This window comes from Phyllopteryx taeniolatus, chromosome 17 (assembly GCF_024500385.1).
Source record: "Phyllopteryx taeniolatus isolate TA_2022b chromosome 17, UOR_Ptae_1.2, whole genome shotgun sequence".
Taxonomy (NCBI): domain Eukaryota; kingdom Metazoa; phylum Chordata; class Actinopteri; order Syngnathiformes; family Syngnathidae; genus Phyllopteryx; species Phyllopteryx taeniolatus.
This window is the reverse complement of record NC_084518.1, coordinates 16,859,783-16,886,855: the sequence shown is the minus strand read 5'-3', so window position 1 is coordinate 16,886,855 and position 27,073 is coordinate 16,859,783. Positions and strand designations below refer to the sequence as shown.

The 27,073-nt window shown below is 44.7% G+C and overlaps 1 protein-coding gene and 14 non-coding genes across 17 annotated transcripts in view; 1 reads left to right on the top strand and 14 right to left on the bottom strand.

Annotated features, from left to right (window-relative positions):
• Positions 1-6,581: 6,581 nt before the first annotated feature.
• Positions 6,582-27,073, top strand: part of stard13a (StAR related lipid transfer domain containing 13a) — a 45,684-nt gene continuing 25,192 nt past the window's right edge. The window contains exons 1-10 of one of the 3 annotated variants that reach the window (XM_061751644.1): positions 6,582-6,759; positions 14,639-14,710; positions 15,311-15,392; positions 15,497-15,560; positions 16,932-18,166; positions 18,474-18,644; positions 19,398-19,557; positions 19,696-19,894; positions 20,395-20,608; positions 20,775-20,889. In XM_061751644.1, the coding sequence (XP_061607628.1) occupies positions 6,636-6,759; positions 14,639-14,710; positions 15,311-15,392; positions 15,497-15,560; positions 16,932-18,166; positions 18,474-18,644; positions 19,398-19,557; positions 19,696-19,894; positions 20,395-20,608; positions 20,775-20,889 (2,436 nt within the window). In that variant the 5' untranslated portion in view covers positions 6,582-6,635. Of the gene's footprint in view, positions 6,760-8,250; positions 8,528-12,128; positions 12,448-14,638; positions 14,711-15,310; positions 15,393-15,496; positions 15,561-16,931; positions 18,167-18,473; positions 18,645-19,397; positions 19,558-19,695; positions 19,895-20,394; positions 20,609-20,774; positions 20,890-27,073 lie in introns of those variants that run through there. The other 2 variants (XM_061751643.1, XM_061751646.1) reach the window with 2 other exon arrangements.
• Positions 23,169-23,241, bottom strand: trnaf-gaa (transfer RNA phenylalanine (anticodon GAA)). The gene has a single exon. It is a non-coding gene; the product is annotated as a tRNA-Phe (tRNA).
• Positions 23,357-23,429, bottom strand: trnaf-gaa (transfer RNA phenylalanine (anticodon GAA)). The gene has a single exon. It is a non-coding gene; the product is annotated as a tRNA-Phe (tRNA).
• On the bottom strand, positions 23,691-23,763 carry trnaf-gaa (transfer RNA phenylalanine (anticodon GAA)). Its single transcript has one exon. It is a non-coding gene; the product is annotated as a tRNA-Phe (tRNA).
• Positions 23,882-23,954, bottom strand: trnaf-gaa (transfer RNA phenylalanine (anticodon GAA)). The gene has a single exon. It is a non-coding gene; the product is annotated as a tRNA-Phe (tRNA).
• trnaf-gaa (transfer RNA phenylalanine (anticodon GAA)) lies at positions 24,185-24,257 on the bottom strand. The gene has a single exon. It is a non-coding gene; the product is annotated as a tRNA-Phe (tRNA).
• trnaf-gaa (transfer RNA phenylalanine (anticodon GAA)) lies at positions 24,370-24,442 on the bottom strand. The gene has a single exon. It is a non-coding gene; the product is annotated as a tRNA-Phe (tRNA).
• On the bottom strand, positions 24,559-24,631 carry trnaf-gaa (transfer RNA phenylalanine (anticodon GAA)). The gene has a single exon. It is a non-coding gene; the product is annotated as a tRNA-Phe (tRNA).
• On the bottom strand, positions 25,056-25,128 carry trnaf-gaa (transfer RNA phenylalanine (anticodon GAA)). Its single transcript has one exon. It is a non-coding gene; the product is annotated as a tRNA-Phe (tRNA).
• Positions 25,241-25,313, bottom strand: trnaf-gaa (transfer RNA phenylalanine (anticodon GAA)). Its single transcript has one exon. It is a non-coding gene; the product is annotated as a tRNA-Phe (tRNA).
• Positions 25,551-25,623, bottom strand: trnaf-gaa (transfer RNA phenylalanine (anticodon GAA)). The gene has a single exon. It is a non-coding gene; the product is annotated as a tRNA-Phe (tRNA).
• Positions 25,736-25,808, bottom strand: trnaf-gaa (transfer RNA phenylalanine (anticodon GAA)). The gene has a single exon. It is a non-coding gene; the product is annotated as a tRNA-Phe (tRNA).
• Positions 26,046-26,118, bottom strand: trnaf-gaa (transfer RNA phenylalanine (anticodon GAA)). The gene has a single exon. It is a non-coding gene; the product is annotated as a tRNA-Phe (tRNA).
• trnaf-gaa (transfer RNA phenylalanine (anticodon GAA)) lies at positions 26,232-26,304 on the bottom strand. The gene has a single exon. It is a non-coding gene; the product is annotated as a tRNA-Phe (tRNA).
• trnaf-gaa (transfer RNA phenylalanine (anticodon GAA)) lies at positions 26,733-26,805 on the bottom strand. The gene has a single exon. It is a non-coding gene; the product is annotated as a tRNA-Phe (tRNA).

Sequence of the window (27,073 nt, the reverse complement as noted above, 5' to 3'; positions counted from 1 at the left end):
CATGCGGAGGCTAAAAACCACCGCGCGCTGCCGAAAAATGTGTCCTTTTTAAAGGCTTTATTCCTCATTTTGCTGATCTCATCAATGTGCTAACCTCAACTAGCTCTAGAATCAACCGCGCACCACATCCGGAAGTCCCATAAAATCCAATTAATTGTGTTCAGCTCAGCGCCAGTGTCTGGCGGGCGGGGGAGGTGCATGGGTTTTACATTCTACCTCAAGTTAGTTGTCGACATGGGTGAGAACCCCATTGATTTTGAATGTTATCTGACATAAAATGGCCCCAGAAGTTTGCCATTTTGTTTGGAAGGTGCTAAGAACCTGAGCAAATTCAGACCTCAAAGCCAGTTTCACTTATGCCTGGATCAGACTACAAGACAAATTTGGTCTTTCATGATTGCACTATGTCAGACTACTGCCATAAAATCTTGCCGTATCTCGGTCAGACAGTGGCGACACCACACGTTTTCCGATACCACCATATCCCATCTTTTACGATCACTTGGCTTTATCTTGCCAAATCAAATAATGTCGAGGAGGCGTGACCAGAAAACGTGTCACCTTTAACCACAACCCGATACAACTGTTACCGTGGCGACAACAAGTTTTCAAAACAATGGATCGCCGTGGCAATGTTGGGACAAAAGAAAAAGAAGAGGGGGGGGGGGGGGGAAACGTGCGGTGTCACCGGGCGCTCAAGAGAGTACGTTTTGGGCTGTTCATTCAACGATTGCTCGCGTTATGTTCACATACTTTTAATACGAGGCAGGCAACAAAACGATATGTAGCGACAAAATATATAGCCTAGCAGACTAGTGCTAGGACTAACGTTGATACGTAAACATGCATTCTGTTAAATTATGCGCCAAAGCTTTGTGGAACATTGGTTCGTGTGCGTGAATAAATGTTGACAACGGCGACCAAGTCTGTTGACAACGGCAAGCACGGGAGGCGATGAGCCGGTCACAATATGGAATCTTATTCGTCGACGTCAAGGTGCGCTGTCGGGGAATTGTTATTGATATGTCACACTACGGCGGCACGGTGGATGACTGGTTAAAGCGTAAGCCTCACAGTTCTGAGGACCCGGGTTCAATCCCCGGTCCCGCCTGTGTGGAGTTTGCATGTTCTCCCCGTGCCTGCGTGGGTTTTCTCCGGGCACTCCAGTTTCCTCCCACATACCAAAAACATGCATTAATTGGAGACTCTAAATTGCCCATAGGTGTGAATGTGAGTGCAAATGGTTGTTTGTTTGTATGTGCCCTGCGATTGGCTGGCAACCAGTTCAGGGTGTACCCTGCCTCCTGCCCGATGACAGCTGGGGTAGGCTCCAGCACGCCCGCGACCCTAGTGAGCAGAAGCGGCTCAGAAAATGGATGGATGTCACACTACACGGAAGATAATAATAAAAAAAAAATTAAACATGCCAGACTTTTCATTGTGGCGTCGTAGGGCTATCGCAGGGCCAAATCGTTGGTCGTGGATTATGTCACACTACAAAAAATTTCGTTGTTCCCGGCAAAATTTGTCCGTCGCGATCTGGGAAACTGCCTGCGATAGCATTCATTCATTCATTCATTCATCTTGCATTCTGCTTATCCTCACTAGGGTCGGGGGTGTTCTGGAGGCTATACCAGCTATCTTCGGGCGAAAAGCAGGGTACACCCTGAACTGGTCGCCAGCCAATCGCAGGGCACATTGAAACAAACAACCATTCCCACTCACGGGCAATTTAGAGTCTTCAATTAATGCAGGGTTTTGGGATGTGGGAGGAAACCGGAGTGCCCGGAGAAAACCCACGCAGGCACGGGGCTGGGATTTGAACCCCGGTCCCTGCTTTAGGATAAAAGTGGATTTCTGGGAATGTCTCTCACGGGATTCCCAGCCAGTCAGTCTGTCAGGCCTCAACAACCACCCAGAAGCCATGATAGACTGTTTCTGCTACACACGCACACACACAATTACACTAACTCTGAACTGCCCGTCTAGCCTCTGGGGCCTCCTAAACCATGCTGCGCCTTTCCACTATGCACTATCACTGAGAGTAACGTGACCCGTGTGTGCGTGCGCGCTCACACACACACACACACACACACACACACACTGACGAGATTAGAAATACTAGCGATGAGCCGTACACCTTCTTATCCATCAGGATACAAGGCTACATGGCTATTGGACTGTCAAGCTACAAGGCTACAAAGCTATCAGACTAGACGGCTTCAAGGGTACCAACCAGCAAAGCTAAGCTACAAAGCTACAGGGATAAATGGCTGTAAAATTGCATGGCTATTAGGATGATAAAGCTACAAGGCTTACAAGCTACACAGCTTCAAGGTTACCAAATTGCAAAACTGCAGCGTGGTTACGTGACGACCAGGCAACAACAGCTTCAATGCTACCAAGCAGCTATAAAGCTACAAGGCTACAAAGCTTCCAGGTTACAAGGCTCCCAGGCTTCAAAGCTAGCAAGCTACAAGTAGCAACATGATAAGTGGCCGCCACCTTTGTGGAATTTTCTCAAAAACGTGGAATGAGCAAACGCTTCTGAAAAAATCGATTAGTCAACTACTTGACCTATTGCAGTGCCCACACAGCTCTTCTCACAAATAATGTTCCATTTATGGTTTGTTAGCTGTTTAGGGCAAGAAACACAGTGAAATGTGAGAATATTGACGCGTCGACCTTGAGAAGCCCTCGCAATTTTGGCCCGTATGAGCTTATTGGTGGATATTTTGAACTGAAACTTGTCAGCCAATCGGAGAAGGGGTTCCCCGGATTGCAGACGAAATGAAAGGGTCGAGGAGGTGTTTTGAGAAATGATCAAATTATACTGTTTTACTCTAATTTGAAGGCGTTTTTGACCTGATTTTTTTAATAGGCAATATCACATAAAAACGTTCCCCAAAAAGTAAATTTTTATCTGACACAAAAAAATACATTTGTACAAACATCCACTCAACGTATTGCGCTTCTGAGCAGAGCTTGTCGGCACGTCCGAGACCACACGTAAGCCGCCGCCTTTGCCAAACTGCCATTTTGGGACAGGAATAAGGTGCGAATAAACACTCTGGAGGGGGAAAACAAAGCCAAGAAGTGGGGGGGGGGTAAAAAAAAAAAAAAAAACATGCGACTGACTGATTTACATGCCAACACATAAACACACAAACACATTCTCTCACTTATTTAGCTTAGTATTATAGTTTTGCAGCCTGTTAGCCTTGTTGTTGAGTTGTAGCTTTAGGTTGATAGCTTATTTGCCTTCTAGCGCTGTAGCTTGGCAGCTTGTTAGCCTGTTATCCAAACACTCCACACTTTCATTCATCTGAGAGAGCCTTCAGGGGGGAATTTCATTTATGGGTTGGTCCCGTTTAGGGGTCATTATTAACAAAACAAACAAGTTCTCGTGTAAAGTATCTGTAGTAGAAATAGTGATTAAAGCTGATTTACAGAATGTGAACTAGCATTTAAAGCCGCGTTTTCACCAAGTACTACACTTGAGTTCAGTTTGGTCTGGTCATTTTTTTTATTGATTGTTTAAAAAAATGTGCTAAGAATAGATTTGATGACAAAAACACTAGCATTTGTCACAAGGTGACCAGTCCTGGGTGTACCCCACCTTTCGCCCCAGGTCAGCTGGGATAGGCTCCAGCTCACTATGCAGTATAGAAAATGGATGGCTAGCTCGATGGACTCCAAACATCCACATCCTCGTTGTTGTTATTGTTACTGGAGAGTTTGGGACTTCTGCTGACCCACTTTTCATCCAGGCTGTTTTTTTTAAATTCTTTTTTATTCCACAATTCCATGCCGCTCGCACATCAGCGGCATTTCTGCTGACTTGGACGGAGAAGAGCAGACGACAAGCGCAATAAAAGTGAAAGCATGTCTCCGTCACGGTACGACGGACAGGGAGGAAAACGAGTATGGCTTCCAACCTCGGAAAGTCCAACGCTTGAAACTAAAAAGTGAATCCTTTTCATTTTTGCTTTCGCTACGACCCTTTTTGAATCTTCCATGTTGAATAGAATAAAGCAAAGCAAATTTATTTATATAGCCCATTTCATACACAAGGTAACTCAATGTGCTTTATGTGATTAAAAGCATTTAAAAGCAAAGAAAAATACAGCTTATAAACATTTACAACAATGAGAATAAAACAAAATAAAAATACAATTGAAACAGCATACAGTGCAAGAAATATTTAAAAGTGAAAATGCTCTGAAAAGCATGGGGAAAAAGTAAAAGAGTTTTTAATCTGGATTTAAAACATGCACACTTGGGGCTGATGTCACTTCTGTTGGCAATTTATTCCATTTGTGTGCAGCATAATAGCTAAATGCCTGAGTAGCTATTTGACCTGAGTCTGTAGATCTCAGAGCCCTACTTGGTTTATATTCCATTAGCATTTCATTCATGTATTCTGGACCTAAACCGTTTCGGGATTTTTAGACCAGTTGCAGAACTTTAAAATCTATTCTAAAGCTGACTGGAAGCCAGTGTAAAGACTTTAGAATTGGAGTAATATGCTCTGACCTCTTTGTTCTGGTCAGAACCCGAGCTGCAGCATTCTGAATGAGCTGCAGCTGTTTCATGCTCTTTTAGGGAGTCCAGTCAGAAGACCATTACAATAGTCAAGTCTACTTGAGATAAAAGCATGGATGACCTTCTTCTGGTCTGCTTGACACATGCAAGCCTTCACTCTGGATATGTTCTTCAGATGGTAGAAGGCAGTTTTAGTAATAAATTTAATATGACTGTTGAAAGTCAGGTCGGAATCTATCAGAACACCAAGGTTTTGGGCTTTGTCTTTGGTTTTTAAAGAGAGTGACTCCAGGTATTTACTAACAGCAATTCCCAAAACAATTATCTCAGTTTTGTTGTGGTTTAATTGAAGAAAATTTTGGCTCATCCAGATAAGATGTATTAGTTCCCTGGTCGATAAACCTGTACAGGAATAAATAGCCATGATTGAAAGTAGTGAAAGTGAACGATAAATGTTCAGGGTTGAATGTGACCAGTCGCAACAATAGTCAGCAGTGATGTTGCAAAAACCTACAGATATCGATAGCACTACGCACAAATGAAACTCTAAACGGCATTCAAGTCTGCTGAAAAAAAAAAAAAATGCAGAATTAGAAATTTTTGGATTTCAATCACGGCGAATCAAAGAATAACATACTACTTTAGTCGAACAAGAGCTCCAATGCTACCACTCTGCATTTACCTGTACTTAAAAAAATACAAAGTTTTCATGATTTGTGAAAGACCAGGGCTTCGACCTTTGGCCAAGGTGTGTGTGTGTAGTTGTCGGAATGTAGGTCAAGGTGATTCCAATCTGCTCCTTGAGTTTATTGTAGATGTTTTCCACTTGGTGCACAGCTCATCCATCTTGTGCGTGTGTGTCTGGGTGCATCTTTTATGTGTGTGTGTGTGTGTGTGCGGCGGGTGACGAACGCGTTGCGTGAGCGATGCCCAAAATAGACGCCGGCCAGCAGGAATGAAGAAGCGCGAGGAAGATGAAGAAGAGGCCCGAGACCAAGACCGCTCGTAGCACACTGTTAGACCAATTTTAGTCACAAATCTGAAGAAAGTTGTTATCGGGAAATAAACGTAAATGAAAACCAAAAGGAGATGAGACTAAAAATATCCAACCTACACACTTCAAAAGCTAAGCATTTTGTATCTTTTAGTCTGCTAGTAGCCCATGAATGTTGAGTATTACAAAAACAAAAATTTTTTGTAATTTAGCGTTGTTCTTCTGTTTAGTATGCATACAAATACCAATCGGACAAAATCTTTACGACTGGTCTGTCTTCAAAGTACCCTTGGAAATTCACAAAATTACCCTACAATGGCTGCTTCAAGCCAAAATGGCAGACTTCCTGCGTCTTTTCGAGCATGGCTTCTTGTGCCTTTTTTTTTTGTGTGGGTCTATCATAATAGACAGCTACCAAATTTCATGTCGTTATATAAAACTGTCTTCAGGGGATGACTTTTAAAGTGGCGTAAATGTAGTTGGTGCCCCTAAGATGGCCAATTTAAACCAAAATGGCAGAGTTACTGTCTCTTTTCAGTCATGGCTCCTTGAGACTTTTTCGTGCGTCTACTCATCATAGACCGGTCTACCAAATTTCATGTTGATCAATTAAACTGGCTGAAGGGGTGGGGTATGTGTGACAGTGTGTGTGAGAGAAAGAGTGTGTATGTGAGTCTGTAAATGTGGGGGGAGTGTGTGTTTTTGTGATATAGTGTGTAAGTGAGCGAGATCGTGCCCGTGAGAGCGTTGTGTAAGAGAGAGTGTGTTACAGTGTATGTGTGTGAGTGAGTTTGTGATTGTGTGTGTGGGAGGGAGAGAGAGAGCCAGTGTGTGTGTTGCACGGGGAGTGGACGGCGGGGGTCTCTCATTCACATCTGGCGCTCCTTTGTCACACGTCCCGCCTCACTCGCGCACGAGGACACCCGAGCAACCACGCGCGTTTTCAAGTGGAAATTTTAGTCGCTGACTGCGGAGGAGGAGGTGACGCAGCAGCTGAGGACGCTCACTGCGGCACAATACGTTTTGGTGGGGGACTTGTTTTTGGGGGTGGGGGCGGAGGGGACCTGTCTCGCCTCAGGACCGGGATGCGTGAGCCATGACGAGCCCACGGAGGACGCCCACGCTGCAGCTGCGGAGGTCCATCAGCGAGCAGCTGAGGGAGTCCACGGCCAAGGCGTGGGATCTGCTGTGGAGGAATGTGCGCGAGAGACGGCTGGCAGGTCAGACTTGACTCCATTTTGTGTGCTTTTCATTTTGATTGACAGTCAGGCAAACAGTCCTCAATGCAGTCAAGTTGTTGTTTGTGTGCGTGTGTGAATGTGTGTATTTTGGGAAGGTCAATGTCACATTTAGCATCTGTTTGGGGGGGTGTCATCCCGTGTTGTGGATGCCAGCTTGTCGGCATGCACGGGAGTGCGCATGCGTGGGACGGTGTCAACTATTTCTCGTGCGCGCCAATGCACCAAGTTTAGGGTGTTGGGGAGAGGGGGGTGATGAGGGGGGGGTTGCAGAATTAAGGTCAACTTGTCAATAATTACATTTTGATTAATTGTTGGCACCAACAATGAAGCTATTGTTGATTATCGACCTTATTGTTATGGCATTGTTAAAAATGTTTCAGTGGGTCTCATCAGAAGGGTGTACCTAATAAGGTGTCTCCTGTGTTTAATCTTCATTGCGGGGCTAATGCTCGTGTCAGCTAAGGCACAGCCAATGGTTCCTGCTGGCCTACTGCCACCATGGCAACTAGAGTGATTTAATTTGTCGTGTGTGTGTGTGTGTGTGTAATTTGATTATTGTATGCATTTTTCTGTTGGATCTCATTTGAGGGTGTTCCGAATGAAGTGGCCGCTGTCCATAAATTATGAATGTGTGTTGTGTTCATTGTGGTTATTAGTCATGTGTGCAAGTGGGGTTGTTTACATGCTAATGCTAGCCGCTACTTAAGATCTGTTTGGCTTCGGGACACTGAATTTAAAACAGCCTCCTGCTGCAACCAAGCGTGTCCACAGTGACGTCATGTTATGAATTTATGCGTGTACACGTGCACTTTGCTTCCACGTGGCTGTGTGTGTGTGTGTGTGTGTGTGTGTTAGGGGGTGGGGGGAGTGGCATCATAGTCAAAATTCATTACATATTTCCTTCACGTGAGTCAAGTGGTGTTAAAGTCATCATTTAGTCTGAAGAGGACAGTCTCGTCAAATTGCATACTTTATGAGGAACTCTGCTCAAATATTAGGTGTGTGTTATTGTGTGTGTGTAACCATGTGGAACGTCATACTAGAGGATGTGGAATATTGGTCACTTGGAAACAATGGCAACATTCCTCACTAGGTCTCACACACACACATACAGAGTGTAAGCGTGTATGTCTGTATGTGAGTGACTGTGTGCATGTAAGCATTTGTGTGCGTCTGTGTGAGAGTGTGTTTGGGTCAGAGTGTGTGACAGTGTGCATGTGTATGAATGTGTAAGTGTGTGCGCGGGCCATTTGTGTCACCATTTGTGTGTGTTTATGTGTGCACACACACACACACAATCTCCATTGTCCTTGGGTCCTCTCTCGGTCATGTGAGGAAATGGAATGACTTTTGTGGGACGCATTTGACCGCAGGTGAGAGACACCAACATTGGAGTGAGTGATGCGATTGGCTGCCAGCAAGTAGGGGGCGGGGCCTCTGTACCAGTTGGAGCATGTCAGAGGAATTCTTGAGGAGTGCTTGCACTGGAATTATCCGGAGAAGTCAGCCAGTGCTGTTTAGGAATCCGCCATGGAGGAAGAGGAGGCGGAAACTGAGCACAGGACCCCCATGGACACCCCCAATAGCAGCGACAGCGACAGCGCCACCGAAGAGACGTGCCTCGAGGCCATGACGTCCGACGGCCAGGACCATTACCTGAGGCTGGGCCAGACCCCCCGACGCCGCTCGGCCCTGCGCCTTTCGCGTATTATTGCCCGCAAGCAACTGCTTCGGAGGCTGGAGCAAGGTAGACCCCAATGGGACCCCAAGTCACCTTATAGCTGGAATAAGGAATGCTTAATCGATATATCGATGAAGGATTTGGTCGATTTTGTACGGGTGTATCAAAGAGGTTATGTTTTGTCTTCACTGCAACTTGGAGGTCCTCGTAGATTCCATTTTGATGCACTTGATTCAGGCCCAACTAGTTAGCTGCATAAACAGGCAGCTTTGGAACTTGGAAACAGGAAGTAAACAAGACTACACAAAAGCTCCCTGAACGGGCTACTGTTGAAATTCAAACGGAAATTAAACAGAAATATCCAAAGTTTTCCCAAATGGGCTGGGGTAGAAAATCAAAACTGCCTAAAGTTGCGGTCATGGTAAATAGGTGTAGAACAAAGCCTGGCTAAACGGGCTGCTGTAGAAAGCAGCCGTAAGTAGAATATAGACGAGAACAAATTTGGCCTAAACTGGCTGCTATGGAAATAAATCAAAACAGAAACAGAATGAAGTCTGTCTGAACGTGCCGAATTGAAACAGGAACAGAACAAAGGCCGCCTAAACGGGGCGCCGTAGAAATCAAAACGTGAATAGAATAGAAGGCTGCCTAAACAGCCTGCCAGGGAAATCGAAACAGGACGTTAACAAAGGCTGCCTAAATAGGCTGATGTAGTAACTGAAATAGGAATAAAACAAAGGCCGCTGAAATGAGCCGCTGTAGAAATTGAAAGGAAAACAACCAAGCCTCCCCAAACGGGCTGCTGCAAAGTGCGAAACAGGACGTAAATGAGACAAAGACCGCCTAAACGGGCTGCTGTTGATATCAAAACAGGAAACCGACAACAAACGTTATGTGAATGTGCTGCTGTCGAAATTTAAACGGGAATTAAACTGGACTAGAACAAAACTAAACGGGCTGCTGTAGAAATCATAATTGCAAATGCTAAATGGGACTGAAACAAAGCTGCTATCTGTCTGCTGAAATGGGCTGCTGTAGAAATTGGAAGAGGAATACCACAAAGGTTGTGGAAATCAAATTGAATAGAATAGAACACACGCTGCCTAAATGGGCTGCTGCAAATTGTTTGTTTACAATGAATTAAGCACATGTTTCTCTTCGGTGACTGCACCCATTGTTTTCATCAGCTGTCACTTCCTCTACTTCCTGTCACATGATTCCTCGAGATGCAAACACAATAGAACAGCAGAGCAAAGTCAAAGCATCCCGACCTGCCAGGTCTTGTTATTCCCAATTGCTCCTTTATGTAGCGTGTGAGGTGACTATATATATAAAAAAATAAATAGACATTGACAGGTGAAAAATGCGGCCTGCGTGAACGTGTTCTATCCTGCTCAGCTGTCAATCAAACGGTGCTCATTTAGACTAAGTTGGGACATTTTTTTTTCACAGTGTGAAATCTACACTAAAAACAGTTTGGTTATACATTATGCGTCCTCTCTCAAAGCATGATGGGTTTAAAAAAGCGTTTTGTTTTAGTCCCCTTTTGAGTAAGAGTCGGGATGACGTCATTGGTGTGTTTGGCGCTCCCCCTGCTGGATGAAAGTCCACACTACCGCCCTAAACATTCCTCCTCACCTTGTAGTCTCCTTGTGTTGTTGATGCTTTCAGGGACAGTTCAAAATAATAATTTGCTTGCAGAACTCGGTCAGTGTATCAATCCATCTGTCTATCAACCTAATCTATGTCTGTGTGGCATGCAGTCCCATGCTGACTTTGTGTTTCTGTTTTTATCCCGCCTGTGCGCGGTCTAGGAATAACGAGAGGATAGGAAATGATATCACACAATCAATGCCCCCAAAGTGGAGTTGATTATTTATTTCATCTGTTTCGTTCGTTCAGATCTGAAAATCATGTTGGAATACATTTTTCTCTTTAGGAACATGGAAATAGTCTTGTTGCTGGGTCAAACTGAGGCCATCATTAAACATCATTGACTTTTTATTTTTTAGGGTCGCGGGCGTGCTGGAGCCTATCCCAGCTATCTTCGGGCAGGAGGCGGTGTACACCCTGGACTGGTTGCCAGCCAATCGCAGGGCACATATAAACAAACAACCATTCATACTCACATTCACACCTACGGGCAATTCAGAGTCTTCACTCAACCTACCACGCATGTTTTTGAGATGTGGGAGTACCCGGAGAAAACCCACGCAGGCACGGGGAGAACATGCAAACTCCACACAGGTGGGGCGGGGATTTGAACCCCGGTCCTCAGTACTGTGAGCCAGATGTGCTAACCATTTGCTCACCGTGCCGCTGCCATGAAGTTAAGTTTGCAAAAAAGACGACACACATGTCGCAACTGCCTTTTCCACATGCGTCTTTCTTCAGGCTTCTGATTGGCTGCAATGACCTCACAGTTAGGTCATTGTAGCGCCACCTGCTGGTTTGATTAAACTTGTTTTTGATGAGGTAACTAGAAATTCCCAGACTTTCGAGCTTTTGTGGCATCAAGCAGGCACCTGACAAAAAAAAAGCGGGAAATGAAAGTCTTGTCGGGACATTGTGTGAGGAATTACCTCAAACACACACACAGCTCAGTGGGGTAGGTGGCGGCCGGGATTAGCCACCCCATGCGTGCGTCCGCTGGCACGTTTGCTAATTCATCTCTTGATTAAATTCTGTGATGCTGATGAATAGTCAAGCTTTGTTCCCACACAGAAAACACACACATACACAATGTGCATCTATATGCGCCCGTGTCGCTTTCTTTGATGTTTAAGGTCAATGTGCATCTATATGCGCCAATGTCACTTTCTTTGAAGTTTAAAATTATGATGGAAGTTGTACGTCTTTATGCACCTGTCTCTCATTAATTGATTTTTAAATTCATGTTACGAAGGGAGTTGTACGCCTGTGTCTCATTCTTTGATGTCTCAACTCACATTCCAAAGGGAGTTGTGTGGTATATGCAGCTGTGGGGCTTTCTTTGATGTTTAATCTTGTGTTATGAAGGCAGACTTCTATATACACCTGTGTCGCTAAACGCAACATTTAAACTTATTTTGCAAAGGGAGTTGTGCGCCTTTTTGATGTGAAAACTTATGTTACTGAGGGAGTCATAATCCTGTGTCTCTTAGATGTTTAAATTCATGGATAATTGTGTGGCTTTTGTCACCTGTGTCTCATTCTCTGATGTTTAAACTGGTTGCCAGCCAATCGCAGTTGCATGTTCTTTACCTGTCTTTCTTTAATGTTTAAAACTTATGTTACAAAGAGAGTTGTGCACCTGTGTCTTTTTCATGATCTGTAAAGTCATGTTACTAAGGGCGTTGTGCGTCTATACGCACCTTTGTCACTTTCTTTGGAGTTTAAAGTCGCGTTACGAAGGGAGTGATGCATTTATGTCTCTTTCTTTTGACGTGTAATGTCATGTTCCTAAGTGATCTACGTATTTGCGCCTGTGTCTATTGATTTATGTACAAAGTCAAGTTACCATGGGACTTGTGCGCCTGTGTCGCTTTCTTTGAAAATGAAGACAGTTGAGAGAAACGCATTGCTTTGTTGTTCGCGTTGTATGCACCGGTGGCATTCCTAGTCCACAGATGGCAGATTGGAAGAAATCCCTTCTTGGTTTGTTTTGAGTTGTGTGTGTGTTTGTGTTTTTTGTGTGCGCCTGTGTGTATTTTTCGTCCAATAACGGCAAGCGGAGAAGTCCCGCTGACCTCCAAGGCGGAGACGAGCCAAGTGTAGCGAGTCATTTCCTGTGCGGAGGCCACACGGGCTTGGCGGCTGTGTCGCGGTGATGAGGAAGAGGGGCTAGCGAGAGGTTACTGTAGGTAGCGTGGAGGTGAGGAAGAGGAGGAGGAGGAAGAGGGATGAAGGGATGTGTGTTGAAGCTGGTTGGAAAGTCCAGAGGAGGTGTGAGGAGACGCCATGACACAGGCGGGATGAAGATGTGGCCCCAGCCATGAAGACATCAAGTAAGCTTCTTGTCTTGCTCTTCTTCAGGCGCGTCGGCCATGACGAGGATGAGGAGGGTGAACGATGAAGGCTCTTGGCTTTCGAAAAGTTGTGGGAATGTGGCCTCAGGAAGTCAGCGTCATTAGCAACTTTAATGGAGATAAAATGTTCACTTTTCTTGGACCGAGTTGGCTTCTAATTGTTTTATTATTATTATTATTATTATTGTGGTGGCTGTATCTGTTGCTGGGTAGAGCTTATTCATAGTCACTAGAGCCTGAAGGTAGATTTTATTCATTAATTTTTATTCATTAATCTTTAGAAGCATCTTTCCATCCATTTTTTTCAAATTTCATAACGACTTTAGCAAGTGTAGCTACAAGTTTTATCTTTCCTCGTAGATGTTGCAATTTTGTTTTATTTGATGGAGTTACCTTTAAATTAAATTTACATTTACAACATTTTAAATCATTTATTTAATTTGTAGGCTTATAATGTAAATGTGTTGATTTAATTTTACTGTATTTTATTACATTTGATTTTAGCATGTATAAATACAAGTGATTTGTTTGACTTAATTTGCAGGCTTGTTTATGAATCTATTTTTCAAATTTAATCTACCTGCAAGCAATTGTGTCTAATTTTTATTTTTAGGTGTGTGTATATAATTTAATTTTATCATTATTTTAATTTTATCTAGCTAAATATACAAGTGATGTAATCTATTTATTTAGTTTTATTTAATTTGTAACTTGTAGAGTGTTTATCTATTTGATTTACTGTATGTATTTTATTTGTATTTTATTTGTAGACTTGTATCGTCATTTGTTTTAATATTTTTAATGTAATTTAATGTATTTAATTCGATTTAGGTTACTTTGTAAATTTGTATACACTTTTAATTTTAATAATTTAGATTTGTTTAATTTAATAGACTTGTATATAGAGTACACATAATTTTTTTTATACGTGATTTGTTTATAATGTAATTAAGTATTTTAAATTGAATTTGATATAATTAGTTGAATTTCCCTCCCAATTTTATTTTTATTTTAAAGACGCAAGCAATTGTTTTTTGTTTGTTTGGTTTAATATAATCAGTAATCATATATATGATTTAATTTCATTTAATTTACTTAATTTGTAGCTACACAAAAATACAAAAATGTTTGGAAAGTTCTATTTTTCTTGTTTGATGTGCAGGGCTACCTATACATGTAATTAATTTCTACCTTAAGCTATAAACAATTTAATTTATTTGTCACAAACGTGATGGCCGGCTGCATTACGACGTGTTTGTCAGCACAAAAGTATGCTTAAATGTGCTCATAAACACACACACAAACCCACACACCAAGAGCATCGCACAAGCTAACGGAAAACAGCAGTAAAACAAATGGCTGTAAAAGTCCTTAACCGGCCGCGTTGCCCTGGCAACGCTGCATTAACAGCTAACTGTTGGTGCTAGTTAGCTAGCTGAAGCGCTAAAGCAGGGGTGTCAAACTCATTTTTGTCACGGGCCACATCGCTGTTATGGTTCCACTCGGAGGGCCGTTATGGCTACAAACTCATATGAATGTATGATTGACTCATATTATTACATATACACAAATTAATGGATAATTGCTTTTGAAATCAAAAGCCAGTAAAAACTGTTTGTTCAACTACAGTATTAATAAATTTTATTTTAAAAGTGGGGTTGGTAAAAAAAAAAAAAAAAGGCTTGCAATATCTCAAGATTTTTAAAAGTGACCTCAATTTGGAATTTTGGTATTTTAGCAAGAAACACGAAGTCGATGCACACTCTTGAGGGCCACATAAAATGACGTGGCGGGTTGGATCTGGCCCCCAGGCCACAGTTTGACACCTGTGTGCTAAAGTGTTTAGGCGTCAGTAAAAGCCTGGACTTCCTGCCTTCCCACTCGTCGCATCATTCCTGCAAAATCCCAGAGCGTCACTGCGGAATGTTCCTCCCCCGTCCATCCGCTTGGAATGCCGGGATTGGAATAGCAGGCTGTGTGTGTGTGTGTGTGTGTTTGTGTGCGTGTGTATGTATGTGTGTGTGTCGTTATTTGTGTGTAGGTGTGACTGTGATGTCATTTGTGTGTGTCGTCATTCGTGTGTGTTTCGTTTGTGTGTGTGTCATTTGTATGTATGTTGTTATTTGTGTGTGTGCGTATGTGTAACACTGCTTCCTTTCCCGCTTTGCAGAGCTGGAGGCCAAGGAGGCGTGCGATTGGCTGAGAGCTGCCGGCTTTCCTCAGTATGCGCAGCTCTATGAAGGTAACCATCATGTTTTTTGATTGTTTTTTTTTTTCCACTATCCCTTCCACATCTCCGTTTTGTCCACTATTTCCACTTCCTTTCCGGAGGGAGAGGATGGGATGGTGGGCGGGTAGCCGCGGGTCGTGGGAAAGGCCTTGTTATCACTACTGGGACTCTCACTGCGCTCTTCTTCCTCTCGCTTCCTGTCACTTTCATTCATGCCGGCCATTTTGTGATATTTTGGCTGTGTTGGAGGGTATTCCTTTTTTTAAATGTTCAAGTGTCACCTCTGTTGCTTGAATGAACCTACAAAAAACTCACTTTTAAAGTCGTCCATAGCGCCTGTTCTCATTCTCGCTGTCAAGACATGGGAGACTATCCGATAAGATCACGTTGAGGAAATGAAAAGACTCACTCACCCAGTTTTTCAAAAAAGAGGAGACGCGTGCTTGCTTCAAGCTGTATGTCACTTCCAGTTGAAGTTTACTGTAAAACTGACACATAAAACAAAACAGAATTAAAAACTGTATATTTAAATGCCAAAATGTTCAATTCTTCTAATTATCATCAATCCTATCGCTTGCTCTTTTGCTCTCTTTCTCTCTCTCTCACACACAGACTCTCAGTTTCCCATCAATATTTCCTCGGTAAAAAGGGATCATGACTTCTTGGATGGAGACCTGGTGGAGCCTCTGTCCCGGTAAGCTTCTTGTCTGCTTTTGAATTTCTCCACCTGACCATCCTCAGACTTTTATAAGGAATACTGTCATTGCTTGACCACGTGTTTGTAAATGTGTGTTGCAGGCGCCTCAACACGCTAAACAAGAGCGCCTCCATGAAACTGGACATTAGCCACCCCAAGAAGAAAGTAAGATTTTTTTTAATGTATTTATTAATTTGTTTATCATATAGAATTAGGACACGCCTCTACAAAGCTTTGTTTTGTTTTTTTGTCTTCTTCACACACTGGAAGTTGTTATCTTGTTTGTGTTTGTTTCTTACTAAGTGACCATTCTGTCAGTTCAGACTATGACCCAGATGTTCCTGGACCTCTTGAAACTACTACTAAGCCCTCTCCAACTTCTGGCTCTATGGTCCCCCAAAGGTTCCGAGTTCCTGAAGTTTTTGCAGCCAAAATGTGCTATGAGTTCAGACCCAACCCCAAAGATTCATGGTCATCTCAAAAGTACGAACCCCTGCCCGGCAGGCAGGTTCTGTTTTTGTCCCAAAGTAGTAAAATAGTTGCAGGGGAAAGTTATCGCGGTCAAAATACACGGATCTTAGTTTGCAACCTTTCAGCTCCGCTGTCCACCAAAGTTTTCAGGGTAGCATTCCTACGGTCTAAATGTGATATATTAGAGCCTTAAAGAAGACCTTGCTTGGGGAATCCAGGAATCTTAAGGATCTTCTCTAATATTAGAATGTTTTAGCTCTGTGATCCTCCAAAAGTTCCTAGTTCAGTTTCTGGACCTCTCAGAAGTACACCCCCATTAAATTACCCCAGAAATATTTATTCTAGTTCTCGAGGAAATGGATCTAGGACATTTGGGAACTTTCTCTTTAAAGGTTCCTTGTTCCAGGGTCGCGTTTCTATGGTCCAAATGTTTTATATTAGAGCCTTAAAGAAGACCCTGCTAGGGGAATCCAGGAATCTTAAGGACTTTCTCTAATGTTAGAGTATTTTCTGTCTGTGATCCTCCAGATTTCTGCAACTCTTGGAAGTACACCCACATTAAATTACCCCGGAAATATTTATTCTTCTGGCACAGTAGTCGACTGGATAGCACATCTACCTCACAATTCTGAGGACCCTGGTTCAAATCCCGCCCCCACCTGTATGGAGTTTGCATGTTCTCCCTGTGCCTGTGTGTGTACTCCGTTTTTCCTTCCACATCCCAAAAACATGCATGGTAGGTTAATTGAAGACTCTAAATTGCCCTTAGGTGTGAGTGTGAGTGGTTGTTTATTTTTATGTGCCCTGCAATTGGCTGGCGACAAGTTCAGGGTGTACCCCGCCTCTCGCCCGAAGATAGCTAGGATAGGCTCCAGCACGCCCGCGACCCTAGTGAGGATAAGCCGTACAGAAAATGGATGGATGGATATTTATTCTTCCATGGACACCAAAAGTTTCTAGTTCTAGGGGAAAGGAACTAGGACATTTAGGAACTTTCTCTTAAAAAGTTCCAAGTTCCTAAAGTTCCCGTAGCTGAAATGTGTGGTAAAATTTGTTAATCCACAGGGTGACGACTCAGATGAAGATGACCCGATGGCCATCAGCAAGCGTTGGACGTTTGAATGGAGCAGCCGCCGCTGGTCCCGCCTGCAGGACTTCCTGTCGGACGGCGCCCCCCTGGGGCGAAGCGAGGGCCCATGCAGCGCAGCAAGCAGCGAGAGTGCTCTCAGTGAGCTGAGCGAGCAGGAGCTGGCCGAGATCTCCTCGCTACACAGTGAGGACACGGCCTCCACGGCGGCAGACGCCATGTCGGTGGCATCCCTGTCGGCCGCCTACCGGCCGCCGCCCCGCAACCTCCCAAACTACAACTCCCTGCCTGTCAAGGGCGGTCAACACGGACAGGCGGGGCGCAGCAAAGCCAAGGCGTTCCTGCGGCGGATGGAGCTAATGCGCACCTGGGGGCCGTCCACTATGCGGAAGAGCTCCAAGCGCAGGCCCCCGATGGTAATCAGCGGACCCGTGCTGCAAGGGGAGGAACCCCTGGCCCTACAGGTTTTGCAGTGTACTCCCATCAGCCAGTTGGAGATCAATCTGGCCAGGGAAGATGGTGAAACATCACCTGCCAAGCTTGGCAACGACTGCGGTGATGATTGCGGCGACCTCTCCATGATGAATGTCAGCCCCATTCGTGATCCCACGCCCCCACGACCACGGACGGCCAGCAAGCGAAGCAGCAAGTATTTAGAGGACATGGAGCTCCCCTTGCAGGGCAAGAGGCCCGACGGACAGAGGAGCCAGTTCTACTCGCACGAAAACCTCCTCATCCAAGTCCCCAAAGACCACAAGCCAGGCACCTTCCCCAAAGCGCTGTCCATTGAGAGTCTGGCACCTGGGAGAACCTCCACCAACACCGCTGTCTCTCGACTGCCCAACAACAAGAACCTGGACGACATCTGGTCTGGCCGTCCCCTGTCCAAGCCCCCCTGCCCGAAAGCTCCGAGGGGCAGCAGGGTCAGCGTGTACGACAACGTTCCGGGTTCCCACCTATATGCCAGCACGGGGGACCTTCTGGACCTGGAAAAGGAGGACAACCTGTTCCCGCACCTTGACGACATCATCCAGCACGTCAGTGGCTTGCAGCAGATAGTGGACCACTGGAGCCGTGGCGTACTGGCGGACAGCGAGGATGGCGAAGACGGTGAGGGCAGGACAACACCCATCTCGATGAATGACACCGACTCCACCGGGCCTGGTCGGGACAGAAGGGATTCCGGCGTTGGGGCATCCTTGACAAGACCACGGTAAGAATATGTCTCCCAAAGGTGTCAAACTTCTTTTCATCGCAGGGCACATCATAGTAGACTCAACATAATGTATTGCGAGTTAATTTGTGGACCATTAAGATATGGCTTGCGGATCTCAGGGGTTCCGGGGATCCCAGTTCGAGAACCGCTTTTCTCGACTTTTTGTACATGTGACAACACATTGATAGGCTGTCAAGCGCATACCAGTGCAACAACCCTTACTATAAAACCATGTTAGCCAGTCAGAAGCCTGAATAAAGTCACTTCTGGTAAAGACAATGCAATGCTGCTTGTGTGTTTCCAGAGTGCGCTGGCCCAGTTTCAGGACCTCTGACCATCTCAACCAGCCGTCGTCCTCGCTGCAGATTAGCACCCAGTCGGCCGCCCAGCTCAGCCTGCTGCACAAGTTCTCCTTGCTACGCCTCACTGCCATCATGGAGAAGTACTCCATGTCCAACAAGCACGGCTGGACCTGGTGGGTACAGTCCAGTCTCCTTAGGTTTTCTTCGCTGCTTGGCTTTTGCGGCCCACCATATGAAGACGGAATGGGACCCACGCATAACTTTCTAAAAATGTCAGCCCCCAAAGCCGGTTTTACTCAACTGTATGAAATTTGGCAACCTTGTCTATAATGAGTACACCCACAAAAAAAGTTTTAAGAAGCCATGACCCAAAAGACACTGGAAGTCAGCTATTTTGGTTTAAATTGGTCATTTTAGGCTCAATTGGCTCAGTTGTGCCCAAACTGATTTTTCTTTTTTAAATCAGCCCCCGAAGCCAGATTTACTCAGAATTATGAAACTAGGTAAACTTGTCTATCATGAGTGGAGCCATGAAAAAGTCTCAAGCAGACATGCCTGAAAAGACACAGGAAGTCAGTCATATTAGTTTGAAGTGGCCATTTTAGGCTCAGTTGTCTTAGTTGCACCTAACCTGATTTTTATTTTTCCATTCAGCCACCAAAGACAGTTTTGTTATTAGCAACATGAAATTTGGTTGGCATGTGTAGCGTGACAAAAAGTCTAAAGAAGCCATGCCTGAAGAGACACACGACGTAAGCCATTCGGTTTGAAGTTGCCATTTTAGATTAATTTGATCTATTCCAAAGGGTCCTTCAAAGTCAAACTCCTTGAAATTTTGTCCGATTGCTACCAAATTTGAACCACTAGTACTAGCCGTAGATAGATCTTCAATGAAAGCGCACCCAGGCTTCTGTGTTTCCTTGCAGGTCTGTGCCCAAATTCATGAAGCGTATAAAGTCTCCGGACACCAAAGACAAGAGTGTGTTTGGTGTCCCACTCATCATGCACGTGCGACGTTGCGGCTTCCCGCTGCCCCTGTGCCTCCAGCAGGCCCTCGCCCACCTCACACGCCACTGTTTGGACCAGGTACTCGTGGCAAGGACAATATTTTGCCACGGAAAACAAAATTTGACCAATAAATCCGCTATTAAAAAGGATTGGACGAGGTACTCGTGGACCTTCTTTCCATCTTCTCATCTTGGTGGTTCTTGGGTTTCCCTCTAGGTGGGCCTGTTCCGCAAGTCTGGTGTGAAGTCTCGCATCCAAGCGCTGCGTCAACAGTGCGACGCCTCGCCTGACGCTGTGGATTACGGGGACCAGTCGGCCTACGACGTGGCCGACATGCTCAAGCAATTCTTCCGCGACCTTCCGGAACCGCTGCTAAGTAACAAACTGGGGGAAACATTCCTGCACATCTATCAATGTAGGTAACAGCTTCCATGCTGAGTTTCCATTGTGGTTTTAGTGGTGGTTAATGCTGAGCGTGTAGGTTCACTGTGTAATAATAGTTTGAATGCCAACTGAGGGAGTGATGCATTCATTTAGCATGTTATTGTGTCAATGCTTAGAGTTAAGAATTCATTGTTCTTGTTTGAATACTTAGCAGATTATTCATTCAGAATCTATTAAAATACTACATTTTACCATAAATGTAGTATTTTTTGTCATAAAAGCAAAATATTTCATCACAAAACACTACATCTGACAATGAATCCACCATATATTGTAAGAAACACAAAGTATTTTGTCAGAAAACAATATATTTTGTCATAAAAACATATTTTACTATATATAACACTAACTTTTGTTAAAAAATCAAAACAAATATAATAATTTCTCGTTAGTCCTCGTCTCTCAGCATTCTCACACACTCACCAGCACTGATGACAGCTTGCCCACCTCATTTCCCGTTTTGCCCCACAGACGTGCCCAAGGAGCAGCATCTGCAGGCGGTGCGGGCGGCCATCTTGCTGATGGCGGACGAGAACCGCCAGGCGCTGCAGATGCTGCTCTACTTCCTGCGTGACGTGGCGGCGCAGGTGGACGAGAACCAGATGACGGCCACCAACCTTGCTGTCTGCCTGGCGCCATCTCTCTTCCACCTCAGCCTAACCAAGGGCGACACGCTCTCGCCAAGGTATGCCATCTTTCAAAATGTCTTCCATTTGAATGAATTCCAAAGCATTTCAGTTCAATCTCAGCTCTTCAGCATTTACATGCAATTTCTGCATAAAGTAAATTTCAAAAAAACACTTCTTACTCATTTATGGACGTTCTCTGTTGTCCTTCCGATGATGATGAAGGTCCATCCAGAGGAAGTACGCCAGCGGCCGACCGGACCAGAAGGACCTGAACGAGAACATGGCCGCTACTCAAGGCCTTGCTCACATGATCACGGAGTGTCAGCGTCTCTTTCAGGTTCACTATTTATTTTTTATTTTTTGCATTTATAAATAATTTTTCGAAGCGGGCACCTTTAGATCTTCAGTCTACCTCTGAGTGGGAAGTATGGTGGGAAGTGTGGTCAACGGACTGGGTGCCAGTCAGTCAAGGGGCATTTATTGACAAAAAACAGTGGTCATGAATCGATCATAGGACATGTAAAGGTGCAATAACTGCAGCAAAAGCACAGCGCGTGTGTTATATGACAAAACCTGGGGTCAAACAAGGGACTTTTAGATCTTCAGCCTAACGCTCTCCCAACTGACCTATTTCGGCTTGTTGTGTTGTTCACAAGTGCCTGGTTGTAACTCATTCAAAGGCCCTATAAACTGGCGACCAAAGGTGCAATAAAACCAACAAAAGCAAATTTCTGTGGGTTACATGTGACACGTCTCTTCAGTCGAATGCTCTCCCAACTGAGCTATTTCAGATTGCTATGTTCTTTACAAGTTCCTGGTTGCAACTCATGGCACGGTGGATGACTGGTTAGAGCATCAGCCTCACAGTTATAAGGAGTGGGGTTCAATCCCCGGCCCCGCCTGTGTGGAGTTTGCATGTTCTCCCCGTGCCTGCGTGGGTTTTCTCCGGGCACTCCGGTTTCCTCCTACATCCCAAAAAATGCATTAATTGGAGAATCTAAATTGCCCGTAGGTGTGAATGTAAGTGCGAATGGTTGTTTGTTTATGTGTGCCCTGCGATTGGCTGGCAACCAGTTCAGGATGTACCCCGCCGCCTGCCCCATGATAGCTGGGATAGGCTCCAGCATGCCCCCGACCCTAGTGAGGAGAAGCGGCTCAGAAAATGGATGGATGGATGGATGATTGCAACTCATTCAAAGGGCCTATAATGCCCAAAATGCAACAGGTACTGAGGTGCAATAAATCGGACAAAAACGAAACCCGGTGTTGAACCAGCAACCTTGAGTCCAATTCTCTCCCTACTGAGCTATTTCGGCTCGGCCCCTTTCCCACAAGTGCCTGGTTGCAACTCATTCAAAGGTCGTATGAACCAAATGATAAGTACACGACCAGAGGTGCAATAACACCAACAAAAGCACATTTCAGTGTGTTACATACCGAAACCCAGAATTGAACGAGGGACCTTGAGATCTTCATTCTAATGGTCTCCCAACTGAGCTATTTCAGCTTGGTGTCTTGCTCACAAGTGCCTGGTTGCGACTCATTCAAAGGCCCGATAAACCAAGAACACGACCAGAGGTGCAATAAAACCAACAACAGCACATTTCTGTGTGTTACATGCCTAAACCAGGGACCTTTAGATCTTCAGTCTAACGCTCTCACAACTGAGCTATTTCAGCTTGCTATGATCTTTACAAGTGACTGGTTTACATGCCAAAACCCGGGGTTGAACCAGAATCCTTACCTTAATATTTCAGCTTGGTGTTTATCTCACAAGGTCTTTAAAAGTGCCTGGTTGCAACTCATTCAAATGGCCAATGAAGCACAATAATAGAACACGACCAGCGGTGCAATAACTCCTGCAAAATCGAATTCCTGTGTACTACATGCCGAAACACGGGATTGAACCAGGGACCTTTGGATCTTCGGTCTAATGGTCTCCCAAGTGAGCTATTTCAGCTTTCTGTGGTCTTTACAAGTGCCTGGTTGCAACTTCTTCAAAAAGCCTATGAAGCAACAACCAGAGGTGCAATAACTCCTGCAAAATCAAATTCCTGTGTACTACATGCCGAAACCCGGAATTGAACCAGTGACCTTTAGATATTCAGTCTAACACTCTCCCAACTGAGCTATTTCAGCTTTCTGTGGTCTTTACAAGTGCCTGATTACAACTCATTCAAAAGGCCTATGAAGCAGAGAACACGACCGGAGGTGCAATAACTCCTGCAAAATCAAATTCTTGTGTACTACATGCTGAAACCCGGGACCTTTAGATCTTCAGTCTAACACTCTCCCAACTGAGCTATGACGGCTTGCTATGATCTTTACAAGTGCCTGGTTGCAACTTCTTCAAAAGGCCTATGAAGCAGAGAACACGACTGGAGGTGCAATAACTCCTGCAAAATCAAATTCCTGTGTACAATATGCCAAAACCCGGGATTGAAGTAGGACCTTTAGATCTTCAGTCTAACACTCTCCCAACTGAGCTATTTCAGCTTGCAATGGTCTTTAAAAGTGCTTGGTTGCAACTCATTCAAAGGGACTATGAAGCACAAGGTCATAACACACGACCAGAGGTGCAATAACTCCTGCAAAATCACATTCCTGTGGACTACATGCCGAAACCCGGGATTGAACCAGGGACCTTTAGATCTTCAGTCTAACGCTCTCCCAACTGAGCTATTTCGGCTTCCGTGACCTTTACCAGTGCCTGTTTGCAATTCATTCAAAAGGCCTACAAAGCCCAAAGAGAACACAACCAGAGGTGCAATAACTCCTGCAAAATCAAATTCCTGTGTACTCCATGCCGAAACCCAGGATTGAACCAGGGACCTTTAGATCTTCAGTCTAACGCTCTCCCAACTGAGCTATTTCGGCTTGCTATGGTCTTTAAAAGTGCCTGTTTGCAACTCATTCAAAAGGCCTAGAAAGCTCAGAACACAACCAGAGGTGCAATAACTCCTGCAAAATCACATTCCTGTGTACTACATCCCGAAACCCGGGAACTTTTGATCTTCAGTCGAGCGCTCTCCCAACTGAGCGATTTCAGGTTGGCCCTTTGCGCAATAGTGCCTTTTTGCAACTCATTCAAAGGGCCGAGGAAGCACAAGCTCATAGAACAAATTCCTGTGTACAACATGCCGAAACCTGGGATTGAACCAGGGACCTTTAGATCTTCAGTCTAACGCTCCCCCAACTGAGCTATTTCGGCTTGCTATGGTCTTTAAAAGTGCCTGGTTGCAACTCATTCAAAAGGCATATAAAGCACATTCATAGACCACAACCAGAGGTGCAATAACTCCTGCAAAATAAAATGCCTGTGTACTCCATGCCGAAACCCGGGATCGAACCAGGGAGCCTTAGATCTTCAGTCTAAAGCTCTCCCAACTGAGCTATTTCGGCTTGCTATGGTCTTTAAAAGTGCCTGTTTGCAACTCATTCAAAAGGCCTTTAAAGCACTACACAACCAGAGGTGCAATAACTCCTGCAAAATGAAATTCCTGTGTACTCCATGCCGAAACCCGGGATCCTTTAGATCTTCAGTCTAACGCTCTCCCAACTGAGCTATTTCCGGTTACGATTGTCTTGAAATGTGGCTAGTTGCAACTCATTCAAAATCAAATTCCTGTATATGCCGAAACCCGGGATTGAACCAGGGACCTTTAGATCTTCAGTCTAACGCTCTCCCAACTGAGCTATTTCGGCTTGCTATGGTCTTTAAAAGTGCCTGTTTGCAACTCATTCAAAAGGCCTAGGAAGCACAGAACACAACCAGAGGTGCAATAACTCCTGCAAATTGAAAATCCTGTGTACTCCATGCCGAAACCCGGGATTGAACCAGGGACCTTTAGAACTTCAGTATAACGCTCTCCCAACTGAGCTATTTCGGCTTGCTATGGTCTTTAAAAGTGCCTGTTTGCAACTCATTCAAAAGGCCGAGAAAGCACACTCAGAACACAACCAGAGGTGCAATAACTCCTGCAAAAGGAAAATCCTGTGTACTCCATGCCGAAACCCGGGATTGAACCAGGGACCTTGAGATCTTCAGTCTAACGCTCTCCCAACTGAGCTATTTTGGCTTACTCTGACCTTTACAAGTGCCTGGTTGCAACTCATTTAAGGGCCTATGACGCAAACTAGCAGAACACGACCATAGGTGCAATATCAACTGCAAAATCCCATTCTTGTGTACTACATGCCAAAACCAAGGGTCCTTTAGATCTTCAGTCTAACGCTCTCCCAACTGAGCTATTTCGGGTTACGATTGTCTTGAAATGTGGCTCGTTGCAACTCATTCAAAATAAAATTCCTGTATATGTCCAAACCCGGGATTGAACCAGGGACCTTTAGATCTTCAGTTTAACACTCTCCCAACTGAGCTATTTCGGCTTGCTATGGTCTTTAAAAGTGCCTGTTTGCAACTCATTCAAAAGGCCTAGGAAGCACTCAGAACACAACCAGAGGTGCAATAACTCCTGCAAATTGTAATTCCTGTGTACTCCAAGCCGAAACCCGGGATTGAACCAGGGACCTTTAGATCTTCAGTCTAACGCTCTCCCAACTGAGCTATTTCGGCTTCCTATGGTCTTTAAAAGTGCCTGTTTGCAACTAATTCAAAAAGCCTAGAAAGCTCAGAACACAACCAGAGGTGCAATAACTCCTGCAAAATTCAGTTCCTGTGTATTCCATGCCGAAACCCAGGATTGAACTAGGGACCTTTAGATCTTCAGTCTAACGCTCTCCCAACTGAGCTATTTCGGCTTGCTATGGTCTTTAAAAGTGCCTGGTTGCAACTCATTTAAGGGCCTATGACGCAAACGAGCAGAACACGACCATAGGTGCAATATCAACTGCAAAATCCCATTCTTGTGTACTACATGCCAAAACCCAGGGATCTTTAGATCTTCAGTCTAACGCTATCCCAACTGAGCTATTTCGGGTTACGATTGTCTTGAAATGTGGCTAGTTGCAACTCATTCAAAATCAAATTCCTGTATATGCCAAAACCCGGGATGGAACCAGGGACCTTTAGATCTTCAGTCTAACGCTCTCCCAACTGAGCTATTTCGGCTTGCTATGGTCTTTAAAAGTGCCTGTTTGCAACTAATTCAAAAAGCCTAGAAAGCTCAGAACAAAACCAGAGGTGCAATAACTCCTGCAAAATACAGTTCCTGTGTACTCCATGCCGAAACCCAGGATTGAACTAGGGACCTTTAGATCTTCAGTCTAACGCTCTCCCAACTGAGCTATTTCGGCTTGCTATGGTCTTTAAAAGTGCCTGGTTGCAACTCATTTAAGGGCCTATGACGCAAACTAGCAGAACACGACCATAGGTGCAATATCAACTGCAAAATCCCATTCTTGTGTACTACATGCCAAAACCCAGGGATCTTTAGATCTTCAGTCTAACGATATCCCAACTGAGCTATTTCGGGTTACGATTGTCTTGAAATGTGGCTAGTTGCAACTCATTCAAAATCAAATTCCTGTATATGCCAAAACCCGGGATTGAACCAGGGACCTTTAGATCTTCAGTCTAACGCTCTCCCAACTGAGCTATTTCGCTTGCTATGGTCTTTAAAAGTGCCTGTTTGCAACTCATTCAAAAGGCCGAGAAAGCACACAGAACACAACCAGAGGTGCAATAACTCCTGCAAAATGAAGTTCCTGTGTACTCCATGCCGAAACCCGGGATTGAACCAGGGACCTTTAGATCTTCAGTCTAACGCTCTCCCAACTGAGCTATTTCGGCTTGCTGTGGTCTTTAAAAGTGCCTGTTTGCAACTCATTCAAAAGGCCTTTAAAGCACTACACAACCAGAGGTGCAATAACTCCTGCAAAACGAAATTCCTGTGTACTCCATGCCGAAACCCAGGATCAAACCAGGGTCCTTTAGATTTTCAGTCTAACGCTCTCCCAACTGAGCTATTTCGGGTTACGATTGTCTTGAAATGTGGCTAGTTGCAACTCATTCAAAATCAAATTCCTGTATATGTCGAAACCCGGGATTGAACCAGGGACCTTTAGATCTTCAGTCTAACACTCTCCCACCTGAGCTATTTCGGGTTGCTATGGTCTTTAAAAGTGCCTGTTTGCAACTCATTCAAAAGGCCTATGAAGCACTCAGAACACAACCAGAGGTGCAATAACTCCTGCAAATTGAAATTCCTGTGTACTCCATGCCGAAACCCGGGATTGAACCAGGGACCTTTTGATCTTCAGTCTAACGCTCTCCCAACTGAGCTATTTCGGCTTGCTATGGTCTTTAAAAGTGCCTGTTTGCAACTCATTCAAAAGGCCGAGAAAGCACAGAACACAACCAGAGGTGCAATAACTCCTGCAAAACGAAATTCCTGTGTACTCCATGCCGAAACCCAGGATCGAACCAGGGTCCTTTAGATCTTCAGTCTATTGCTATCCCAACTGAGCTATTTCGGCTTGCTATGGTCTTTAAAAGTGCCTGTTTGCAACTCATTCAAAAGGCCTATGAAGCACTCAGAACACAACCAGAGGTGCAATAA